The sequence below is a fragment of the Pleuronectes platessa genome, chromosome 10 (genome assembly GCF_947347685.1).
Source record: "Pleuronectes platessa chromosome 10, fPlePla1.1, whole genome shotgun sequence".
Classification (NCBI taxonomy): Eukaryota; Metazoa; Chordata; class Actinopteri; order Pleuronectiformes; family Pleuronectidae; genus Pleuronectes; species Pleuronectes platessa.
This window is the reverse complement of record NC_070635.1, coordinates 12,664,163-12,684,126: the sequence shown is the minus strand read 5'-3', so window position 1 is coordinate 12,684,126 and position 19,964 is coordinate 12,664,163. Positions and strand designations below refer to the sequence as shown.

The 19,964-nt window shown below is 44.2% G+C and overlaps 1 protein-coding gene across 1 annotated transcript in view; it reads right to left on the bottom strand.

Moving 5' to 3' along the window:
• Window positions 1–19,275, bottom strand: part of nphs1 (NPHS1 adhesion molecule, nephrin) — a 33,792-nt gene extending 14,517 nt beyond the window's left edge. Inside the window, exons 1-9 of the mRNA XM_053432336.1 lie at window positions 19,212–19,275; window positions 16,127–16,321; window positions 12,913–13,035; window positions 7,210–7,332; window positions 6,509–6,590; window positions 5,147–5,250; window positions 2,673–2,794; window positions 2,344–2,515; window positions 889–1,046 (exon numbers count right to left, since the gene is read on the bottom strand). Of these exons, the coding sequence (XP_053288311.1) occupies window positions 889–1,046; window positions 2,344–2,515; window positions 2,673–2,794; window positions 5,147–5,250; window positions 6,509–6,590; window positions 7,210–7,332; window positions 12,913–13,035; window positions 16,127–16,321; window positions 19,212–19,275 (1,143 nt within the window). The remainder of the gene's footprint in view (window positions 1–888; window positions 1,047–2,343; window positions 2,516–2,672; window positions 2,795–5,146; window positions 5,251–6,508; window positions 6,591–7,209; window positions 7,333–12,912; window positions 13,036–16,126; window positions 16,322–19,211) is intronic.
• Window positions 19,276–19,964: the final 689 nt, after the last annotated feature.

The window sequence follows — 19,964 nt, the reverse complement described above, 5'->3', positions numbered from 1 at the left end:
CACAGCGCACTGAGTGCCTCCTGTAAGATCAAATGAAAACGCTGCTGCCAGATGAATAAAGAGCTTGTTTAATAACGCTCATCTTCTGTGTCAGCTTTTATTCACTTTGATCTTATTAACGTACACAAAAGAGGAGAAGAGCAGCAGAATACCCTTTTTGGAGTCGGCGGTTGATTTGTTTGCGAGCTGCAGCAGGTTCTGTTCAGAGACTGCTCATGGTCACAGCGCTTTTTCTTTCATAAAGGAAGGTCACATTTTTTATGGTGGATTCTTTTGATTCAGTTGTAGACGTTTTCATAATATTCGTTTATTCCCTATAGGCAAGATTGAGTGAACCAAAATGCCAAAGTATTTCCCCTCTGACTTCTTATTCACAAAATGGAAACAGAAACACACACACAGACACACAGATATACATTTATTTATTTGTTGGGTTAATTGTTAGGCAATATTGCGTAAAGTCAAAAAGACGGATTTCCACAGAACTTGTCGAAAGGATGGATCGGAGATGGTCAGAGAAGAGCTCATCACATTTTTGTGAGGATCCAGATAAGGGGGCAAATCCAGGAATCTTTCATCTCTTTCGTTAACGTTGCAAGATAAGGCCTTGTTTGACTAGGGAATAATTTATAAATCTCTACATTCAGGGAACTGATATCGATGAGTGTTTATGAAATGCTGCAGCTTGGTTGAATTTAAGGGGACTACTGGGCCTTGGCAGAGGTATGTGCTCCACTGAGTGCCATTCTGTTGTATCTATACTGACCAGCGTGATCACCAATTACAACCCTGTGTGTTCACTATCTCTTGCCAACATGCGTATATTGTCTACCTGCTCAGTTCCTGCAGATCAAAGCATTGTTCAAAGATACACTGTGCAGTCCAAACCTCCTCCGTAGTGATGACAGTGTTGTTGAGCTCCTTGTGGCCCAGCCACCAGCGAATCTGGACCAGGGGATTACTGGAGCTGGCAAAGCAACCCACGTTCAGCACCTGTCCTTCAACGGCCGTGAATGAACCCCAGAGAATCACTTCAGCAGGTTCAACTGATGCACGCACACACACGCGCACACACACACACACATGCACGCACACACACACGAGAGAACATACGAAGACAAAACAAAAATGATATCAGTCAAAATATCGCCCTGTGAGTAGCACATTCAACAGCTCCCTATTCTGATCATCACAGTGGCAGCGCAACTATTTTGGGATGTAAAAACATGGAGCTGTATCAAGGGTGAGAGGGAAAATCACTTTGAGTGGCAACTTGTTTTCTCAGGAGGTTTTCAATGTGGTTTCTAAAGTCTGCTTCGTTTCAGCCACAGGGGGAGACGGTACAATAGCTACAGGCAAAGTGATGCAGCTGCATGAAGCCTTCGGGGGAATACAAAGCCTGGGGACTGAGCTGGCAGACACGGCATAGGAGGGGTCATGTCTGAAAATCTTACACACAAATATGTGTCTGTCCCGCGAGGCCCAGAGTGGGACTCATAAGTGCAAGCCACACACAAAGACGGCTGAGATTACACAGGTGCCGTATAGTAAAAGAGGCATATTCATATCACACCAGTGAGACGTATCCTGTGCCCTGCAGCTTCTGCCAGTGCCTGGAGCGCAGTCAGGGAGTCAGCAGCTCATTTCAACATCCCTGAATGGATGACTGGGAGGCAAAGCACCGGCGCCTGTTGGGGGCTCGCTGAGTAAAGGAGGAGCACGGGAGTAACTTCCTCCACCTTTACACAGCATGAGTGAGAGATTTCTGCTAGGGCCAATTCAAATTCAGATCATAATTACATGGAGTAGGCGCATCAATCCCACCGCACTTAAAGCTCACACTGACTTACATTGTCTGGCTCTGCGGTGGAAATCACGCTATTGTTAGACTCGGTGCTCCAAGGCTGCGGAATATTAATTCTTATTTGTTTTAATGTTGCTGAAACAAACATTTTATAATCAGGGAGAAAAGTATAATCTATTAACCATCGGCATTACTGTCGCACAGAGTGCAGCCTTTACCGCCTCGGGACTGTACGTTGAAGCAATTCAGCTAAATTAGTGGAGCAGCTATGAAAGAGCATGCAGTGATACTAATCTGGAGGCATTTGGAAATATGGGCTGCAGCCATAATAACCATTAGTTTCATTAATGATATTAACATTACAATTTATGCTGGGCCAGCAAAAGAGTTGGTTTTGGAGGTAAGATTCTTATTATATCCCTCTGCCTCATGTCCATATCCTTAATAATCTATTGCTGCCAGGGCTGTGTATGTGTGTGTGTGTGTGTGTGTGTGTGTGTGTGTGTTTCCTGTGCACAAGGAGCAGTATTTTCACTCACAGAGCACAGTGATTTTGCGGATGACGGAGCGAGGCGATAGGGACACCAGGTTGCCACTCTCACAGCACAGATCAGCCTGGTTATCAGCAGGGGTGATCTTCAGGTTGAGGACACTGCTGGACTTCTGCGCCACGACGTCCTCTTCCCAAGTCTTCGACAGAACTTTTCCATTCTTACACACAGATGAACACGTAAAAAAAAAACGCAGTGTCGAGAGAATGCAGTCAATAAAGGACAGAAGCTGCTAACAGTGGCGACTAAAACGGCTCATTTCGCCAGCCTGACAGAGTATTGCAAAGTTTCCTTAACAGATGGCGTTGGAGATTTACCTTGGTCCAGTGGAGAGTGGCTAGGGGGTTTCCACCATGAGACACACACTCCAGCGTGAGCATCCTCCCCGCTTTGACCTCGTCTGAATCCAGACCCACAATAACTGGAGGCTGAGGTGGGACTGCCAGGGAACAAGAGATAAAAATAAAAATGGGCTTGACAAAGGGGAATGGAACAGAGAGTGACAGAAAACCGTGGAGAAGAAATTGAGAGGGGAAAAAGGATGTAGTAACTCAGGGAAATAGTGGGGGGGGAGTGACCATCAATAGGATAACATAAAAAAGACCTGCACTGCGATGAGAACACTCTTGGCAATTGATTAGGGAGCATCCCTATTTGCTGAGACAGGGCCAATAAATTGGGGCACATTGAACATGACTGTGTGTGGATAAGAGGTCCAGATCTGATGAAAGCATTACGTATTAAGGGAGCAGTGATCTGGATCCAGTCCATAAAGCAAAATAACAGATGTTCAAACAGTAATAAGTAAACGTGAAATATGAATAAATTACAGCCTCCTCGAATAAAATATATGCCGTAAAATAAATTAGAGGAGGACGGCCCTTTGTTATTGCTGCAATCAGTTACAGGGAGCAGGCCGCAGATCCTGGGCCAGCATGACAAATTGCCACCTTGCTAACAATCTGGCTGGCGGAAAATGGCCACCGCGCTGGCTTTGATGGGCTGGCGTGCTGAGTGAGATAGCGCCGATGGTCCCCAAGATCTGCAGCATTAGCGCTCACTGCAGAGGCCGTGCCATCTGATACAGAGCAGGGAAACACAGAGGACGGGGGGGGGGTGCACGCGGTTACCTGCGGTTGTTAAAAAAGCGGCAGTGGTGTCTAATGTGGAGCGGTATGGATAGAGACAACATTAAGGCGTCTCGTCAGCCGGTGGGTAATACGGCAGAGGGAGCTGGAGGGAGTGCTGCCTGCCGGAGGTGTCAGCAGCCCTGCTTCACTTTAATCAACAACATGATTTAGGCCCGGGAGAAGCAGGTGGGTAGACTCTCGGGCCTAAGCAATCAATTACTTCAGCTGATCAACAGAGTAGAAAATACTAAACCTACAGTAGTAAACAGCGGCTGCGGCGAGACACTGTTTGTGCATTCAATAAAAGCAGCTTTCATTGTTGCCTTGTCAAATAAAAGAAAAAGGAAATGCCAAATGCAGCGTGAGCCGGAGACAGCGCGTGTGTCATCTCACCTGCCTGCGCTGCAGAGAAGAGTTTTATTGTATCAAATCACATGGTTCTGTGATAATGACATGAGAGAAAAAAGCAACATAATCCAGCTCCACTCGTGCCTCAGTGGAGTCGAATTCTAATTTGAGAGTTTTGTACGATTCATTGTTATTATCAACTGTACAGGCTTGAGCTTCATTTATTAGTTCTTATAATATTGTTGAGAAATTCAGTCCTTGAAGCCTGGCTGATATCATCCATCTCACTGACTGTAATGATTGGTTTGAGTATTTTGGTTAAAAATAACATTTAACTGTGGCCGATAGATTCTCTCAGTCAAAACAATTATTAAAGACTGAGTTGGATGACGTTGTGAAGCAGCATGGGATCATGGGAGTTGTCTTCACCATTGCCGATAAAAATCTACCTCATTAACACGTAAATCATGTTCACAGAAGAGCTAATGTATTAAAATTAAAGCAAACTGCAATAAATAAACATGATCCATAACAAGTTACTAGCTAACTGGCTAACAATGCCTTTTTCCTTTGTCATATGAAGTTTCTACTGGAAATTACAGCAGAGACAGGTAAAGCTGATATGATGCAATTAAATGGCGACCGAAATTAAGCATCCTGTTACCTCAAATACAATTTTGGATTTCCCTGGGTTTAAACATGGTTGGGAACATTTGGATAATGTAAGTACAAAGTCAACAAAATATACAACAAAGGTCTTGTTGTTTTTGGAAGAGTGGTTATATATTATATGTTGAAGATGGGAAAATAAGACAAATCTTATTTGACTAATCTTATTTGTCTTATTTGACAAATAATACAAATTATTAACTTGTATTACCAATTACAAATTAATAACTTGTAACTTGTAATAACTCAGTACAAGTTATTCTTACTGAGTGAATCTGTAAATGTTAACTTAAATAATAAAGATTAGGTGATCATTGCACGGTTGGTATTATATTGTACTGTTTGTCCCCGCTGTTCATTATTAAGTGCTCTTGCCTTGGCCATATCCAACCCGAGTCCACTGTGGGCAGCCTTGTGAATTGGAGACAGTCTCACTCATGTTGTCTTGAAGTAGGTGCGAGTTTGCCTTCAGGTTGAATTTCTCCCCTTTGTCCGCTAACACACACCGAATGCACAAGGCCAACCCTTGTGGATCCCTGAGGTCGGGTTTCTGGTTGGTTAAGTGTGAGTTTGTATGTGAGTGTATGTTTTCTGAAGGAGAGGGGGTGGTGACTGTCAGTCCACAGACAGGTTGAGACACTCACAGAACACACTCATGGTCATCCTGGTCTCCACGGGCCGGAAAAGGGGGGAGTTCTTGGCGCGACATGCCAGCTGCCTCCCGTTGTCAGAGCCCACAGCAGTGACTCTTTGAGGTAAAAAGAAAGAAGAAGCATAACAATGTATTATCTGGACTCCTAATGAGGTGTTTAAAACATCACATCATGGTTATGTCTGGTCAGTGGTGGAAGGAATACCCAGATCCTTTAAAACTGCAAATACACTGGAGTCAAAATCCTACTGAAGTAATTCACTGATGCATTTGCGTTCACACAGTAAGAAGAATGTGAACACTTGTGTACCAGGAAACCACTGAATGTGTTTTTTGTGATCAGATCTCAGTAAGCATTGAACAGATTTTAATACCAGATCTTAAGCAACATTAAGAAAAAAATGGTTTTGCTATACAGAAACATTTTTCTCTAAGCTTTTTGTAAAATACTAGACAATTTGAAAAGATTTTAAAAGGAAATCATCGGATTACATCGATGTAAATGTGAATTTTACAGCAAACAACTCGCTGACATCTGAAGTGCAAGAGGAAGCTCAAACTATACACTGACTTTTCATGAGGGAAAGCCAAGAAGATTGGGAGCCACTCAGGTGATCTTATCGTTTTTTTTATTTCCTTTCTTTTCCTTTCCTTTTCTTGTGACATCCTAATCTCTGAGTAAAAGTAGCATCAAACTACTAAAGTGAGTAAGTATTCACACTTGCCACCTCTGTTTGCCCATGTGACAGTGAATTCAGTCATGCACGTTATGTGATGCACTGCACACTCAGAGAGCGACTACACTCCTCCATGCAGTGGATTTGCTCTGCTCTACTTTGCCTTTTCAGTTTATTTCCTCTGTATCAAATTACAGTACAATGTCAAGCGGAACAATCACACGTGGCCCACTGCTGTGTACGCTCAGTGTGAATATGAGGATGGAGCATCAATATTGCCTAAAACCTTTTTGCTGCTCTGCAACAGAGCTGAACAACGCCGCAGCTCCTCAGCACCAATGTTATCTCAGGATATGACAAGAGGTTATTATCTTTGACACAGAGGAGACAGGCAGGATTAAAGTAATCTATGGTCCTGTTTAATGTATAGGCACCTGGCGAACCGGTGAGGATCGGATCTGTCCCGCAGCCCGGAATGTAATTTTGTGCGTTTGACAGAAGCTAATTCAATCTTGCAGTGCCAAGTAACAGAAATTTATTGTGCTCGCGAAGACAGAAGGAGAAAATAAGAGCGGGGGGGGAAACAAGGGGGGGCAAAAAAGAAACAAAGACAGACTTGGAGAGACTGAGCAGGTTTTGCTGAGAAGAATGAGTCTGGCAGGCGGGCGCACACATACGTTACGTTAGCATGCGTGTTCAGGAGCTTATCCTTTGAGCCATCCATGTTGAAAGACTCTGCACCTGTCAGCTCGACTCCATCTAAAAGACACAATAGGGGGGAAGGTGCATAATACGGGAGGAGGCTGTGTGTAAATTTGTTATTCTCACGTGGTGGAGTTGTAAATACCGAAATACAACAAATATGTCTATCTTTGTATGTGCAGTGTATATCTGCATATAACTGTCTGGCTTCATATTAAATTAACATAATGACCGAAAAATCACTTTGAAAACATCAGAGATTTAGGAAGATAGAGGAAGAACACGTCTCGGGAATGCACAGTATGATACATGTGAGGGGGGGGGGGGGGGGGGGGGAGCAAAGGGTAAAAACTAAAAAATGGGAAAATTGCTGCTGTGTTTTCAACAACTAGGAACTTGCATTACATCTGTACAAGCAATTGCAAACCGAGTGGAAACTGGAAATTCAAATGTTCAGGCTATTTCCACCCACACAGTGCTGTGCTCTTTTCAACTCTTCTATTTGAAGACTATGAAAAGAGACATCTCAACTAAACCTCAGCTGTGTTTTTATGAAATAAATATTCTGGACCTATGGAGATCTCAGTATGTAGAATATCAAGGCTGTTGCTCTATGTTCCAGGCTGTCGGGCGGACCACCTCCTTCACATTCAGATCCATTGAAACAGTGACTCACCTTTATAAAGTGTGATTTCAGCCATGGGCTTTGCATCAGGGGCAACACAGGCGACCGTGTACTTCTTTCCTGCGACCCATGGTGTTGCCATGTCCACCTCAAAGTAAGGGCTCGATGGAGGAACTGCAGGAGAGGAACAGAAGCTCGGGTTTTTTCACATTTATCACATCAGTAACCTTATGTCCAAAACACAGATTTTGTGGAAGCTTCTGCTGTCACAGATGGATATTAGCTTATGCAACGATATTATAATAAGCACTTGTAACATTTGGGAGAGACTGGAGTGTCACGCTGCTGCCAGCTTTTGAGTGATTTACAATGGCGAGGTTCGATGTTCCGTTGAGTGAGAATACAAATTGTGGACAAGAAGAGAATGCAGAGATGAAATAGTGATGAAACCAATCCAGTGCTAATCTATCATAGCAAACACCAAACACTTCTCTTCTCAGATCCCCCCCCCCCCAAGCTAAATATGTGCTTTCTGGACAGATCAAAGCACTCCTCACTTCTCCACTGTTCTACTCTGAAAACCCTTTTATCTGACCATAAATAGGAATTCCAGAAACAAAAAAAAAGATACCTTTCAACAGAAGAGACAAAAAATTGTTTGGAGGTAATTAAAAAATCTGTCACCGTCAGTCATCAAAAAGATTTCTGCAGATCAGTGAGCCGCTCTTTACCAAGACTATCAGTTTAATCAGGCACACACTACTACACAGACCTGTTCTCATCTATTGTGCCAGCCTTCGGTGAGCGGGTGAGCTTCTAGAATTAGAATCTGGTTACTGTTAAGGTTGTTTTTTCTTTCATCAGAGATCAAGTGCAAAGCGCTGCCTGAGTTCAGAGACGGAACAGGGTATTGGAAAGTACAGGAATGGTACGTGTGTGTGTGCGAGAGAGAGAGAGAGGGAGAGAGAGAGAGAGAGAGAGAGAGAGAGAGAGAGAGAGAGAGAGAGAGAGAGAGAGAGAGAGAGAGAGAGAGAGATGGGGGGTGAGAAGAAAGAGTCTGGCAGAGAAGTACAGAGATATGGCACAAATGTGAAGTGAGTTGAAGACAGGCTGCAGAGGAGAGGACAGGAAGTGGAAGCTGCTGCTGCTGCTGGATTTGGAGATAAATCCGCTGTTAATATGTGGGTAAACAGCTGGACGACAAGCAACCAAACCAGCCAGCCATGAAGCTCCCCTTCACTCACTTTTGGCAACACAAAATAAAATTCCTGGCCACTAGGAGGAGCTGGTGTGCACGGCCCCCCTTTTGGCTCCATGCTGCTATTGAGACAGATGAGATGTGGCTGCAGCTTCAAACTGATTTAAAAGAAGCAGATTGAATCTGTGTGGACTGTGATGGGTTACCGGAGCACTGCAGAGGCGCGCACTGCAATAATGAGATGCATTTGTTTTGTTTCCCCCCCCCCCTCCTCTTCCCTGAGAAGATGACTGGGCCATGCATCTATTGACAGCCCCTGCACTCTCTATCCTACTCAGGCCCGCACGCTTCCCATAAGCGCATCACTTGTTGTGCTCCAGGAGCGTCTGGCAGCCGAACGAATCCGAAAATAAGAATAATGATATGCTCGCAAATGAGGAGGCAGGCAGGTATCTAATTTTTCCCTCGCTCGCTCATGCCGGCCCATTCCTCTTATCTCTCATTCACTCCATCATCCCCCGCTGTAGCAGCCGGTGCCCACCCCCTCTCTCTCTCCCCACGCTATCCTTCTTGACCACTGCAGCTAAACTGCAGAAGTGCTGGGGGGACGGTGTGTTCCAGCTTGGACTGGGGAATTACAGCCCTCCATTCATCACATCCACTCAGGCAAACCATGTGACCCAATCAGTCCAGTCGGATGAACTTGCACATACACGTGCAAAGTGTGCTAGTGCATGTGCACGGCAACAAAACACATATTATGTTCAATTTACCAGACGTGCACTCAGAGGAAAGAACAGACAGCAAACACGCTGTTCTCTTAATTAACTCTTTCCGCCCCTCCTTTGTCTACTTGCCTGTCTGCTTTTTCATTTATTCTCCCTATCTGTCTCTCCGTTCTCTGCTTTCTAGCACCGTCTCTCTTATTAAGGTACATATACGCACACGAAAATATAGGCAAATGTTTCCGTCTGCCGTTCAGATGAGAAACAGTGAGCCGCAAAATTTGATTCATTAGACAAATACAGATGGGGTGGATGGATAAGGCAGATAAGAAGCAGATTAGCAGACACACATCAATATGCATAAGCAGCTTTTTTCCACATATCGTTCTCTCTCAACACACAAACCTCTTTTTCTCCCTCGCACACAAACACCCAAAGATCAGGTCGACAGTGCGGGCACATTTGCACGCACAAAAACACTGACACAGGTGAGTGAATGTGCAGACAGGCTGCACTCATCTCACTGAGTGTGCACAGTCCAACATGTGACACCAGATGATTCTCTGAAAAGTCCCAGAGGATAAAACAGCCTCTTAAAAAAAACAGCTTATTATACAGAATTAAGACATTTATGGAGAGCAGAAGATCAGACTTCTCAACCACAGACAGAAAACAAGGTCGTCAGTATCATCTGTGGAAAACAAAGACCGATTGACTGGAACCACACGTGCATGAGCATGTACATGCACACAGGTTTGTTTTGCGTCCATTAAAACACAAAGTCACACACACACACACATACACAGTAGGTCTCAGGTGTGTGATCTCCGAATCCGCTCTCTTTTTCAGTCATCCCTTCCTCCCTGTCTCCCCCCCCTCCTGCTGTGTCTCCTCTGTTAGGGGTAAGGTTGGTGAGAGGGGGGGAGCAGGTGCCTAGGACAGAAATAAGAACCCTCCCCTCTACACCCAGCCTCCCACCGTCACCCCTCCTCCCTGTCCCACTCCTACAGTGTCTCTTACTTTTTGTTTTGGGTTCATTACATAACGGTTGATTTTCGACTCATCAGCCTCCGTCTCCCAAATGACCATTTACAGAAAATATCACACACAGATGCAAGGTCGGAGCCGACTCTATGTTAAATGGACCTTAATGACAGATTCAATATAGTAAAAGCAAACCCTTGAAGTGGCTCCTTTTGCTATTTAGCAGAACTTCCCCCGCCCCAATTTGGAAAGACCCTGACACTGTAACATCAGTCAGGCGCGGTAATAGGAGCAGTCTCACCAGTGTACAACACGTCGCCCTCTGATGGGGTTATATCTTGGGCAACTGTCAGAACTTTCCCGTGGACGGAGGAGAATGAAAGTCGCCATGTTCCACGTTGCTTGTGCCCCCCATTTATAAGTTGCTCCATTATTCATAACAGGGAATCATGAAATGAAGGCTCATTATATACTCTTCAAGTGCTAAACTCATTAGCTACCGCAAAACCTCACCATAGCCTTGGTTCCTAAAATGTCCTCTAACCTCCAACCAACACTGATAATAAGCTTACACACATAGGCGCACACGCACACACACACACACACACACACACACACACACACACACACACACACACACACGCACACACACACACAAGCACACACATGCAAAGACAGAAGTATCTCTGACCCGACTATGGCAAGCGAATGAGTAACAGAGTCTAAAACCAGAACACATCAAATAACTGTTTTGAACATTTGCAGCAGGCGTCGGTACAGGCATGCGATGCGGCAGCCAGGGAGAGAGTTGTTCATTAACAGGATTAAATGCTAAGGCTAATGGTATAAACCGAGGACACAGGATGTGTCAGGTATGTGACGGGCACAGTGCGGGGTAAGTTTCAGCAGGGGAGGGGGGTATCAGCAGAGGGGGTAGAGGTTTGTTATTGTCATGGATTACTCAGTGCCACTTGATCTGCCTATTGCAGTAATCCCCTATCTAAGCCCTGCAGGAAAGCAAAAACACACAGGAGTTATGTTGCACCGATGGAAATGTCTTGAAAACATCTCTTTGTAAGCCTATCGATGGGGATTATTGACATTTTGCCTCCATCCTTGCTATTTACTGCCAGTGGTGATCCATCTCGAATTAGCCAGTCATTATAACCTCTCCACCTAACCCGAGAATCCAATTATATGACCAGCAATCTCTGTTTTTTTTCCCCACATTCCGCGCCTCTTCCCCCTACTGTATGTCCTCATAAAGGGTTTATAGTGTTTTGATGTGATGCAGGGCTTGATGGGATATGCCCATGGTTGACTGGCCAGGGGTGTGGGCCTTGGGAGCTGTAGTTCAGTGATGGAGAAGTCCGCAGGGAAACTCATCAGAGACAGTGCTCTTCAAAAGGCATGCACAGCTTCTAGTCCCAGATCAGCACTAACAGGAGATTGAATTCATCAGCTAATTATCAAGCCCCAGATTAGTCACGTATTTTGAGTCTGTTGAGTTGGTGGGCTGGAACAAATGACCCTTTAGGACCGAGGCTGCAGAGTGCTTTTTAAAGTCAGTCGCTTCACGGCCATTCCCTTTGCAGCAGTACAGCTGCGACTGTCCATCTCAAACAGTCAACAGCTGGAACGTGTTCCCGAGACACCGAACAGAAACACCAGCTGTGACGTGCGGAGCGGATGCAGATCCGAGCGTGCCAGGAACACAGGGAAACAGTAGGTTTCAGTCACGCTGGAGATGACCACTAGGATTCCCACACAGTTTGACCTTTTCCAAAGGCGATGTTGTCAGCCCCTTTGTATGTGGGTGCATCTCAGGACGTAATAAATGTGGGAGTCAAGCCTGCTGGGGCTGCAGGTGTAGGCCCGCCGTGGGACATGAGACTGCTGCAATGCACAACAGAGCCCAGCCGTTCAAAGGAGGCGTCTGCGGACTGTGCCTCTTCCTCTCCCACACCACCCGCCTTCTCCCCCTATACCAGCCCATTGATGTCAGAAAAACCTGCTTTCTTCCCAGAGGAGACTGAGGCCACTAGAATCGCCACAGCAACACCCCCCCTCCTTCCCACCCTACCCACCCCCCACACACACACACACCAAAAAAAATGGTCACCAAAGAGAAACGAGAAAGCTTGAAAGCCAGGCAGAGAGGGGGGAATTGTGCAATGGAGAGAATGGGGAGGGGGGATGTAAGTAAATGAACTGCGCCGGGAGAAGAAAGGTTCTTTTAGAGTCCTTTCCTTGCCACATATGGGCTCGCTCCCACCAGCACGAGGGACGGGGAGAGAGAGAGATACCGCTTGTTAAAGGACGACAACAGGTGGTCTGATGCAGTTGCACAATTTGTCCGTGTAGGAACTTTTCAATCACCTCCGCTGCAATTTATTCCTGTGCAAAGGGGGAGACACGGATCGCCCTGAGGCTGGCCAGGGACACCAGGCTGCACTGATACTTCACATTGTGTCGCTGCTGTGTAAAAGCAATGGAGCTACTGGAACATGTAGAGACGGCACAGCGCTTGTGAGAGAAATAAATACTTTCTTCACGGTTCATACATGCTTCAAATATGATTTACGCTTGAAGGAAGCCGAGGACACACCGAATTACAGCTCTGATTCAAAACGCAGCTGCCTTATCTTAACCAAATTAAAGCTCTTTATCAATAGAAATTAATATTTAACATCTCTTTATATGCTGATTACCGGACAAGCGGTCGTGTATGTTAGTGGAGTGCCGAGGATACTCATTGAGCATTATTATGCAAATGATTCCATTATTCTGTCAGAGAAGTACATGTTTATAAGCCCCGGCGTCCCCTGTGTTCATGCGTTTCCTCACTTATTACGTTGACCCAGGCTGCACCGGAGACAATCGCTCGACTGCTCTCAGACTGGCCCGCTTGACATTCATAGGGGGTGTCGTCTTCCAGTTGGGCCTTTTCAATCTGAAGATGATACTGCCCTGGAACAGAGATGGAGACATGAATTGTTTTTGTGACATATTATGCTGCGATAATGATATGTACACTAAACAGATGTAAATAATTACAAATAAGAGGGCTTTGTATTGTTTTCCTGCAAACACTCCACCGAATACAAACCTCACGGTTCCCTGTTGTTGCATGTGTATTGATAAGTGCCTCCTGTAGCTCGGTTTTCAGCTGGGGCTTTCAGTGTCTTGAATTATACTGAAGGCAATTTTCTACTTTGAAAACAGAAAATTTAACAATAAAAGCAATTTGTACTACAACAGCCTGCCGTTTCAATTCAGTACAGTAATCTACTACTGATGTTTGGGTGTTTGATTTGGTTAAAAATAAACTGCTTTCTTATTCTTCTAGAATGAAAACATCTCACTTGCGGAGAACCTCCCGCTGCAGGCGTTTCCGCTGACATGCAAGTGGTTGTCTACACTCAGAGCAGACGCATTTTGTTTCAGAATGAATTTTCCACTGTTGCAAATAAAATCCAATCTCAGATTCACAACATCGACGGAATAAACTGTCTATTAATTGATGCCAGGCAGAGTCCTTCTCTCTGTATCTCTCTTCTGAGATTGGTCCTGCCAACAGGGTTTGATTTGTTTGATGCATTGCCATAACCGGTGGGGATTAGACAATGTTCAGTGTTGGTTTTCCAGCTCCTGATTCTCTGGCTCACAGCCTACTAACATGTGCAAAATAGTATCTTGGTCTGACAACCACCCAGTCCTAAAAATGCATGTGTCAAGTAAGCTGGCAAGATAATTAACACCAACCAGAAGCAATTTTCGTGTCCAAGTTATCATCGAGTGCAGAGAGAGAGAGACATTGAAGTTATTAATCATTCCTCTTTCCTGAAATCACAAATGCGGGAGTGCCATCACGCTGCTGAGAGGGTGTATTTATGGTGGGGGAGATGGCAGATGGCTGCAATGTGATTTGCCTACTTGTCCATTATCCTCTATTTATTTCGAAATTTACATAGCCCATATATGAGCCGCAGGGTATATTCTCCCCTCTGCAAACCTGTATTGTGCCTTAAAGCTGAAAATTCATAGTGTTAGATAAATGGGAAAAGCTGATCCAGTGGGAAGGAAAAGGGAAAACTGAGCAGTGTCAGTAAACGACATTTAGACAACCTATTCGCCGCAATCAGACAGATATAATCAATACAGTTGGCTGTAGTTTATATCTCCCAGAGTTTTTTAATTGTAATATGCAATATCCTCTTTCATTTTACGTGCTACTGTATTATGGTTCCGTGCGACCCCCAAAGAATAGGCAGTATATATGTATATGTATACATATATATAGGAAGAGAGACTATATATATATATATATACATGTTTATACGTTTTTCTGATGTTCAAGGCTAACAAGATTTATTCAACTTAACAACTTAATTTGCAAAGACATATTTACCGTTGCCAATATGTCATGTACAAGTGGTGTTAAGATAATGTAGTGGTTATATGTAGTGGTGGAGTTGATAATTATATCATTCATAATTAAACTTGCCTTATTTACTGGATGCATGCCAAGAACCACAATTAGATTATACCTTGTAGATCAATCATTGAAAATAAATAAAGAAAAAGTCCCTCGTGGCTCCGATGCCTTGAACAGTGCTGTTTTATCTATTGCCCTGTGTGAGTGTGTTTGTCTTTGAAATTCGACATCTTGGCTCATGTCGATATTTACATTACGGCTCCAGCTCAGGGGAAGAAAGGGTGCTACATGTCCTGTAAGTACACACTGAAATCAACGCTGGCCTCTCCTGTGTGCGAGCTCCAATGTGTGATTTCGGGCAATTTTTTAAGCATCCCTAAATACCCCTGATGGTGACAATCAGTGAAAACCGGTGGAGTAACAAGTGCAGTCAAGTGCCGTCTTCAACGATTTTGCTCTTTGTGTGCAGTGTAAAGTGATTGCATACATCAGCCGGCAGTTTGCCGTCTCTCTTCCTGGTAAATTGTACCTGCGCTGATGGATAATTTATTCACGAGTGTATGTTTGAGTGTGTGACAGCTTGTGCATGTGGTCTGCTCTGGACAGACATGTTCTTGTTTTGTTGTGACGGATGTTAAAGGAAGCAAGTTAATACTTTTCCAGTCCTGTAACTAATCAGCTGAGAAACACATCTTTTATTTTTTAGTTTTATACATTTGTTCATAAACTTAAAGAGATTAACAAGCTGGGGCAATGTGTGCACGGACATTTCTGCATCTCCTCGTGTCCGCGTGTCTCTGATGGTCTCCAGCACTGTACCACAGTGAAGTGCGGCTTGTCGAGTTGCAGGCTGATCAGGAACAGATGCTGTTCTCCTACTCGGGATTGCCTTCTAATTGGCTATTACTTTTTATAGACTGTAGTGCAGATTCTGCAACACTTTATTCCCAACCACATTTCACTGATTTGCTGACACTCTTGACACTGTTGCTTCAAATTCATTTCATTTCTTCTGACTTTCCATGTGAGGGACAGCGGGATGTGTGAGATGCTCTTGACAATCACATCACCTCCTTTGTCCCAGATGCTCCCTGTATAGATAACCAGTGTGCCATAAGGTTCCCATAATGTCTGTGTTGCTTTATCACAGCATTTTGAAGCCATAGCAACGACATCATCTCATTTTCTTTTAGAGTAGCCAACATCAAACTGCGCAGTTAGAAGCTTCCTCCGCTGACAGTGGCATTTCAGAATCTAAAATGTCACAGGAAAGTATATAGAATTAATGCAAAACTGACGGTTGTTGTTGGGTTGCTATCTTTGCAACATGATAATTTCCTCTTCTCTTTCCATATCTCACATGTTCTGGCCTGTAAAGCTTTACCTCCAGCAGCGTTATTTTATCTTATTCCACTCGGCTGGATTTTCTGTGTTGATCGTTTTTATGAGATTTTTTATTTTCTTTAGCAAACCCATAAACTGGAAGCCTGTTTACGGGAGATTTATGCTTACTAATTCCAGGGTATTTTTTAGTGATTTGAAACAAATTCATTTATCTAGCTTGGATAGGTCTATCAAAACCCAAAAGGCCATAGACCTTATTCTGTGTGTATCCCTGTTCACCTCTCCTGGGGTTTCCAATCATGCTGTAGCGTGGAAAGCCTGGCAGGCTTCTCTGAGGTCCCAGGAGGAGGCCATCTTTCACCCACTGCACAGTCCCTGAGGCCCGGAGCACCTCACACCTCAACACAGCTGTGCCTCCCATCCGCACAGTGAGGTTACTGGGCTCAATCCTGAAGGCCTGCTGGGCCAGCGTGCCTGGAGACATAAAGAGAGAAGAAGGAGAGCAGCTGGAGTGGATGTAGAGCAGGAAAAGGATGTGATGGGGTTTTGATGTAAAGACGTGGAGAAGACCAAGGGGTGGGTATGCGTGAGGAGTGTCTGGGAGGAAATAAACAGGAGAAGAGGGAGCATGGCATAAACATACACCGCAGGGGTACAGGCTTGTGGTCTTTTGTCTGAGAAGGCACCCCACTGTGTCTGGCCACATTATTCATCCTGGCATATGTTTTATTGATGGGAAACTGCAGTGATACGGCCTTGAAAATGAGTCAATAAAGTAATTACTGCAAATTAAATCCCCCCTTGGCCATGCAGATAGGGTATCGGGAGGAGGAGAAAAGCACGGGGTATCAGAGACCTCGTTCACCTGCGGTTTTTCCTCAGCGTCGATGTCCCACCAGCTAATTCCTCCTGGGAAGAGTAATGATTATCACTTTAATCCCCTTTGTTTGTCATAGGTGGGGTTCAGCCATCCTTCAACCAGGCTCTTCCCTGACACTCTGTGGTGCAGCGAGCCGGAGTCAGGAAGGGAACTTTAAAGCAGACCTCTAGCGATGGGTCTAGGTTTATATGACGATTTAACACAAGGGTTTATGAATAGTCAAGTTCAAGGAGTGAAACACAACCGCATACTCCAATTAGGGCTAAATATCTAAATGGGAATCTCGTTTAAACAATGCCCCACAGAGGAGCCAGGCGGGATTGTGCTTGGCTGTTTGAATCTTGACCTTCATTGAAGCAATGACCAAGTTGTTTGTGAAGTGCATGCTCTGTTGCGTCTGACAACATGAGTGAGAGGCAGAGCTCTCAGATCAAGGCTGAGCCAGTCACCTCACGTCAAATATGAAGGGCAAGATTGGCCATTACAGAGGATGCATACAAACAACCAAACACAGAGGCGAATTTGCATACGGTTTACATAAATGAATACTCAACAGTGATCCACTGTGGCCGCTGAAATGGGATTGTACTGTATTATTTTTGAGATGCAGAAATGCTTACGACCATATTAAAATGTAGTGATGAGACTTTTCATGTCGAAAAGTGAGTGAGAGTGTGCAGCGTTTGCATGATAAACAACACAATCTTTCTCTTTTAACAAGCGGGATTCATCATTAAATTGAACCTTTGCTCAGTTTATCACATTCAGAGGTTGTGCCACTACTGCTTTTGCTTAACTAGTAGAGTCTGGTGGCTCATATTAGCTCATGTTCGCTAATGTTGTGTTAGCATGAGACAACCTCACATCTGAATGGTTTGATCACAAAAGTAAAACCAGATACCTCGACAAGAAGCGTATTTGTTATTTCCTGCTGGTGGTCCCATTCCACCGCTCTCCTAACTCTCCTAATGTAGATGTCTATGTCTCGAAACCAAAAGAGTCAGTTCAAACTGAGGGGAATTCAATATCTATTACCATCAGTGGCTATTTCGCCACATTTCACTGAAAGTGTTCCGACTGAAGTTTCAGTATTAATGCTCTATGTTAAGGGGTTAGGCAGGTGGTTTTTTGTAATGAAAACAGCTGACTGGTCAAAGTGACAACCTGGAAATAAAAGTTGATGACAGCGGTGATACTAAATGAAAACATTAAAGCAGGCTATAAAACCCGAATAATGAATGATAGTAAAAGATGCTCAAAATGCTGTGTAAAGCAGGGACAGGCAGTAATTCTCTGGTAATTTGACACAAGCAGCTCCTCTTAGAAGTATTTTAACTTTAGCATTTTTCAGACATTATCTCCAGAAAATCATTCTCCGGATTTTGCCTTTCACAAATGAAGAAGGTAGCAGGAGATTGTGCTGTCGTTGCAACAACAGGAAAATGTCTGGGACAATCAAACAAGGGGGCGGGAGGAGTGTAGATCACACCTTCTGGTCAACAGCACTTCGATATTGCTGTTAGCCCATTTCACTAAAAGCTCTTGATTCCCGTTGTCTTTCAAATTTGACGTCTTCTTCAGTGCCTCTAACTTCTTTCTGCAGTTTTGTGTTTTTCTTGTGTTAGGAAAATCATTGACGCTCCCTCTCCTGGGGAATTTCTCCATGCTGTATTGTCACAAAATACTGGGCTGGTCATTTCTGCTAAATGCTCAAAGGCCAAAAGAAACCACATTATTGTTTGGACCTTGTGAAATGATTATGAGTAAGCGACCAACGTCAAGTGCTCTGAGTGACTTGTTTTTTACCAAGGAACTGGATCTTAATATCTGTCCAAGAATGTGAAAATGATGCAGCTATTGGTTTCTCAATTGAATGAGTGTGTGTGTGTGTGTGTGTGTGTGTGTACATGGTTAATTGTTTGTGTCTGTATATAGCACCTTTACGTCTTGATGACCACTCAAAGCGCTTTACAGTCCAGTTTTACATTCACCCAATCACAAACACACATTCATACAGTGCATCTATGTGCAGCAGTCCTCTCTAAGGGAAGGGGCCATTTGGGGTTCAGTATGTTGCCTAAGGACACTTAGGCATTCGGCATGGGGAACACTTGGATCGAACCGCCGACCTTCTGGTTAGAGGACGACCGCTCCTTCCCCTGAGCCACAGCCGGGCGCGCGTTTGTGTGTATACCACAGTAAGCCACTAAGTTACCTTAAACAAGATTTTCACAGAGATTAGGAGATAAGCATGAGATTACCAGATAACCAGGTTAATCTAACTGTCTTACATTCACACTGACAACCGGTGTTACCTGAGCACGCAGATAAAGAAGGTAACTCATGCATGCATAGCAGCTATTATTATATACTGACCATTAAATTAAGCTTGTGAGGTTCTGGTTGGCTGAATGCTTTGAACTTGAATGGGACCTGAAGAGGCCACAGTTACTGTAACAACATAGTGACGCCAGATTCTCTTACCCCAGACGAGACAGAGAAAGGGTAGAGCTGAAGGAGACACAATCCACCCCGACAGGAAGTCCATTTCACCGTGGACACCTGACCTCCGACAATCCTGGAACAATCAAGATAGAAAAAAAAAAACGCACAAACATGAACACCACATCCACCACAAGGACATTCATTAAGTCTAGCAGTGTGGTACTCTACATGCTGCTGCCAATTCAAAAGAAGCCGTTTTATTTTTTCCATTTCTGATTTCTGACGTACAAAGCTTGTGTTTGCGATAATGAAAAGGCCTGACAAGATGCCAAGCACGTTGACATTGGTTCAACAGCTTTAAATCAATCAATCACTCAATCAATTAGTCCATCAATCCTGCATTAGCCTGCAATTAAGCCACAAAGCAAATTGAATGGCCTTAAGAACAGTCTGATCACAACCTCAAAGGAGCAACAATCTCTTTCACAAGTATGGTGTTGGTGATTCGTTTTTTGGATGCAAAGGCAATGCTGAAGAAACGTTTATGGCTTTGTTAGGTAAACATGTGTTTCCTATTGAATCCAGCTCAAACCCCTTAGAACTGTAAAATGTGTGATTAGTTGTTATAAAGACCTCTGTGGCTTCTTTCAGTATTTCTTGAGGCTTCAAAGCAGATGTCCAATATGTTTCTCTTGTAGGTCCCAACACAGGGCAAATAAACACATTTGACAATGGTTTTAAACAGTAGCTACTGCAAAGTAATAGAAGTCAAGGGCAGCATGGCCAGCAGGA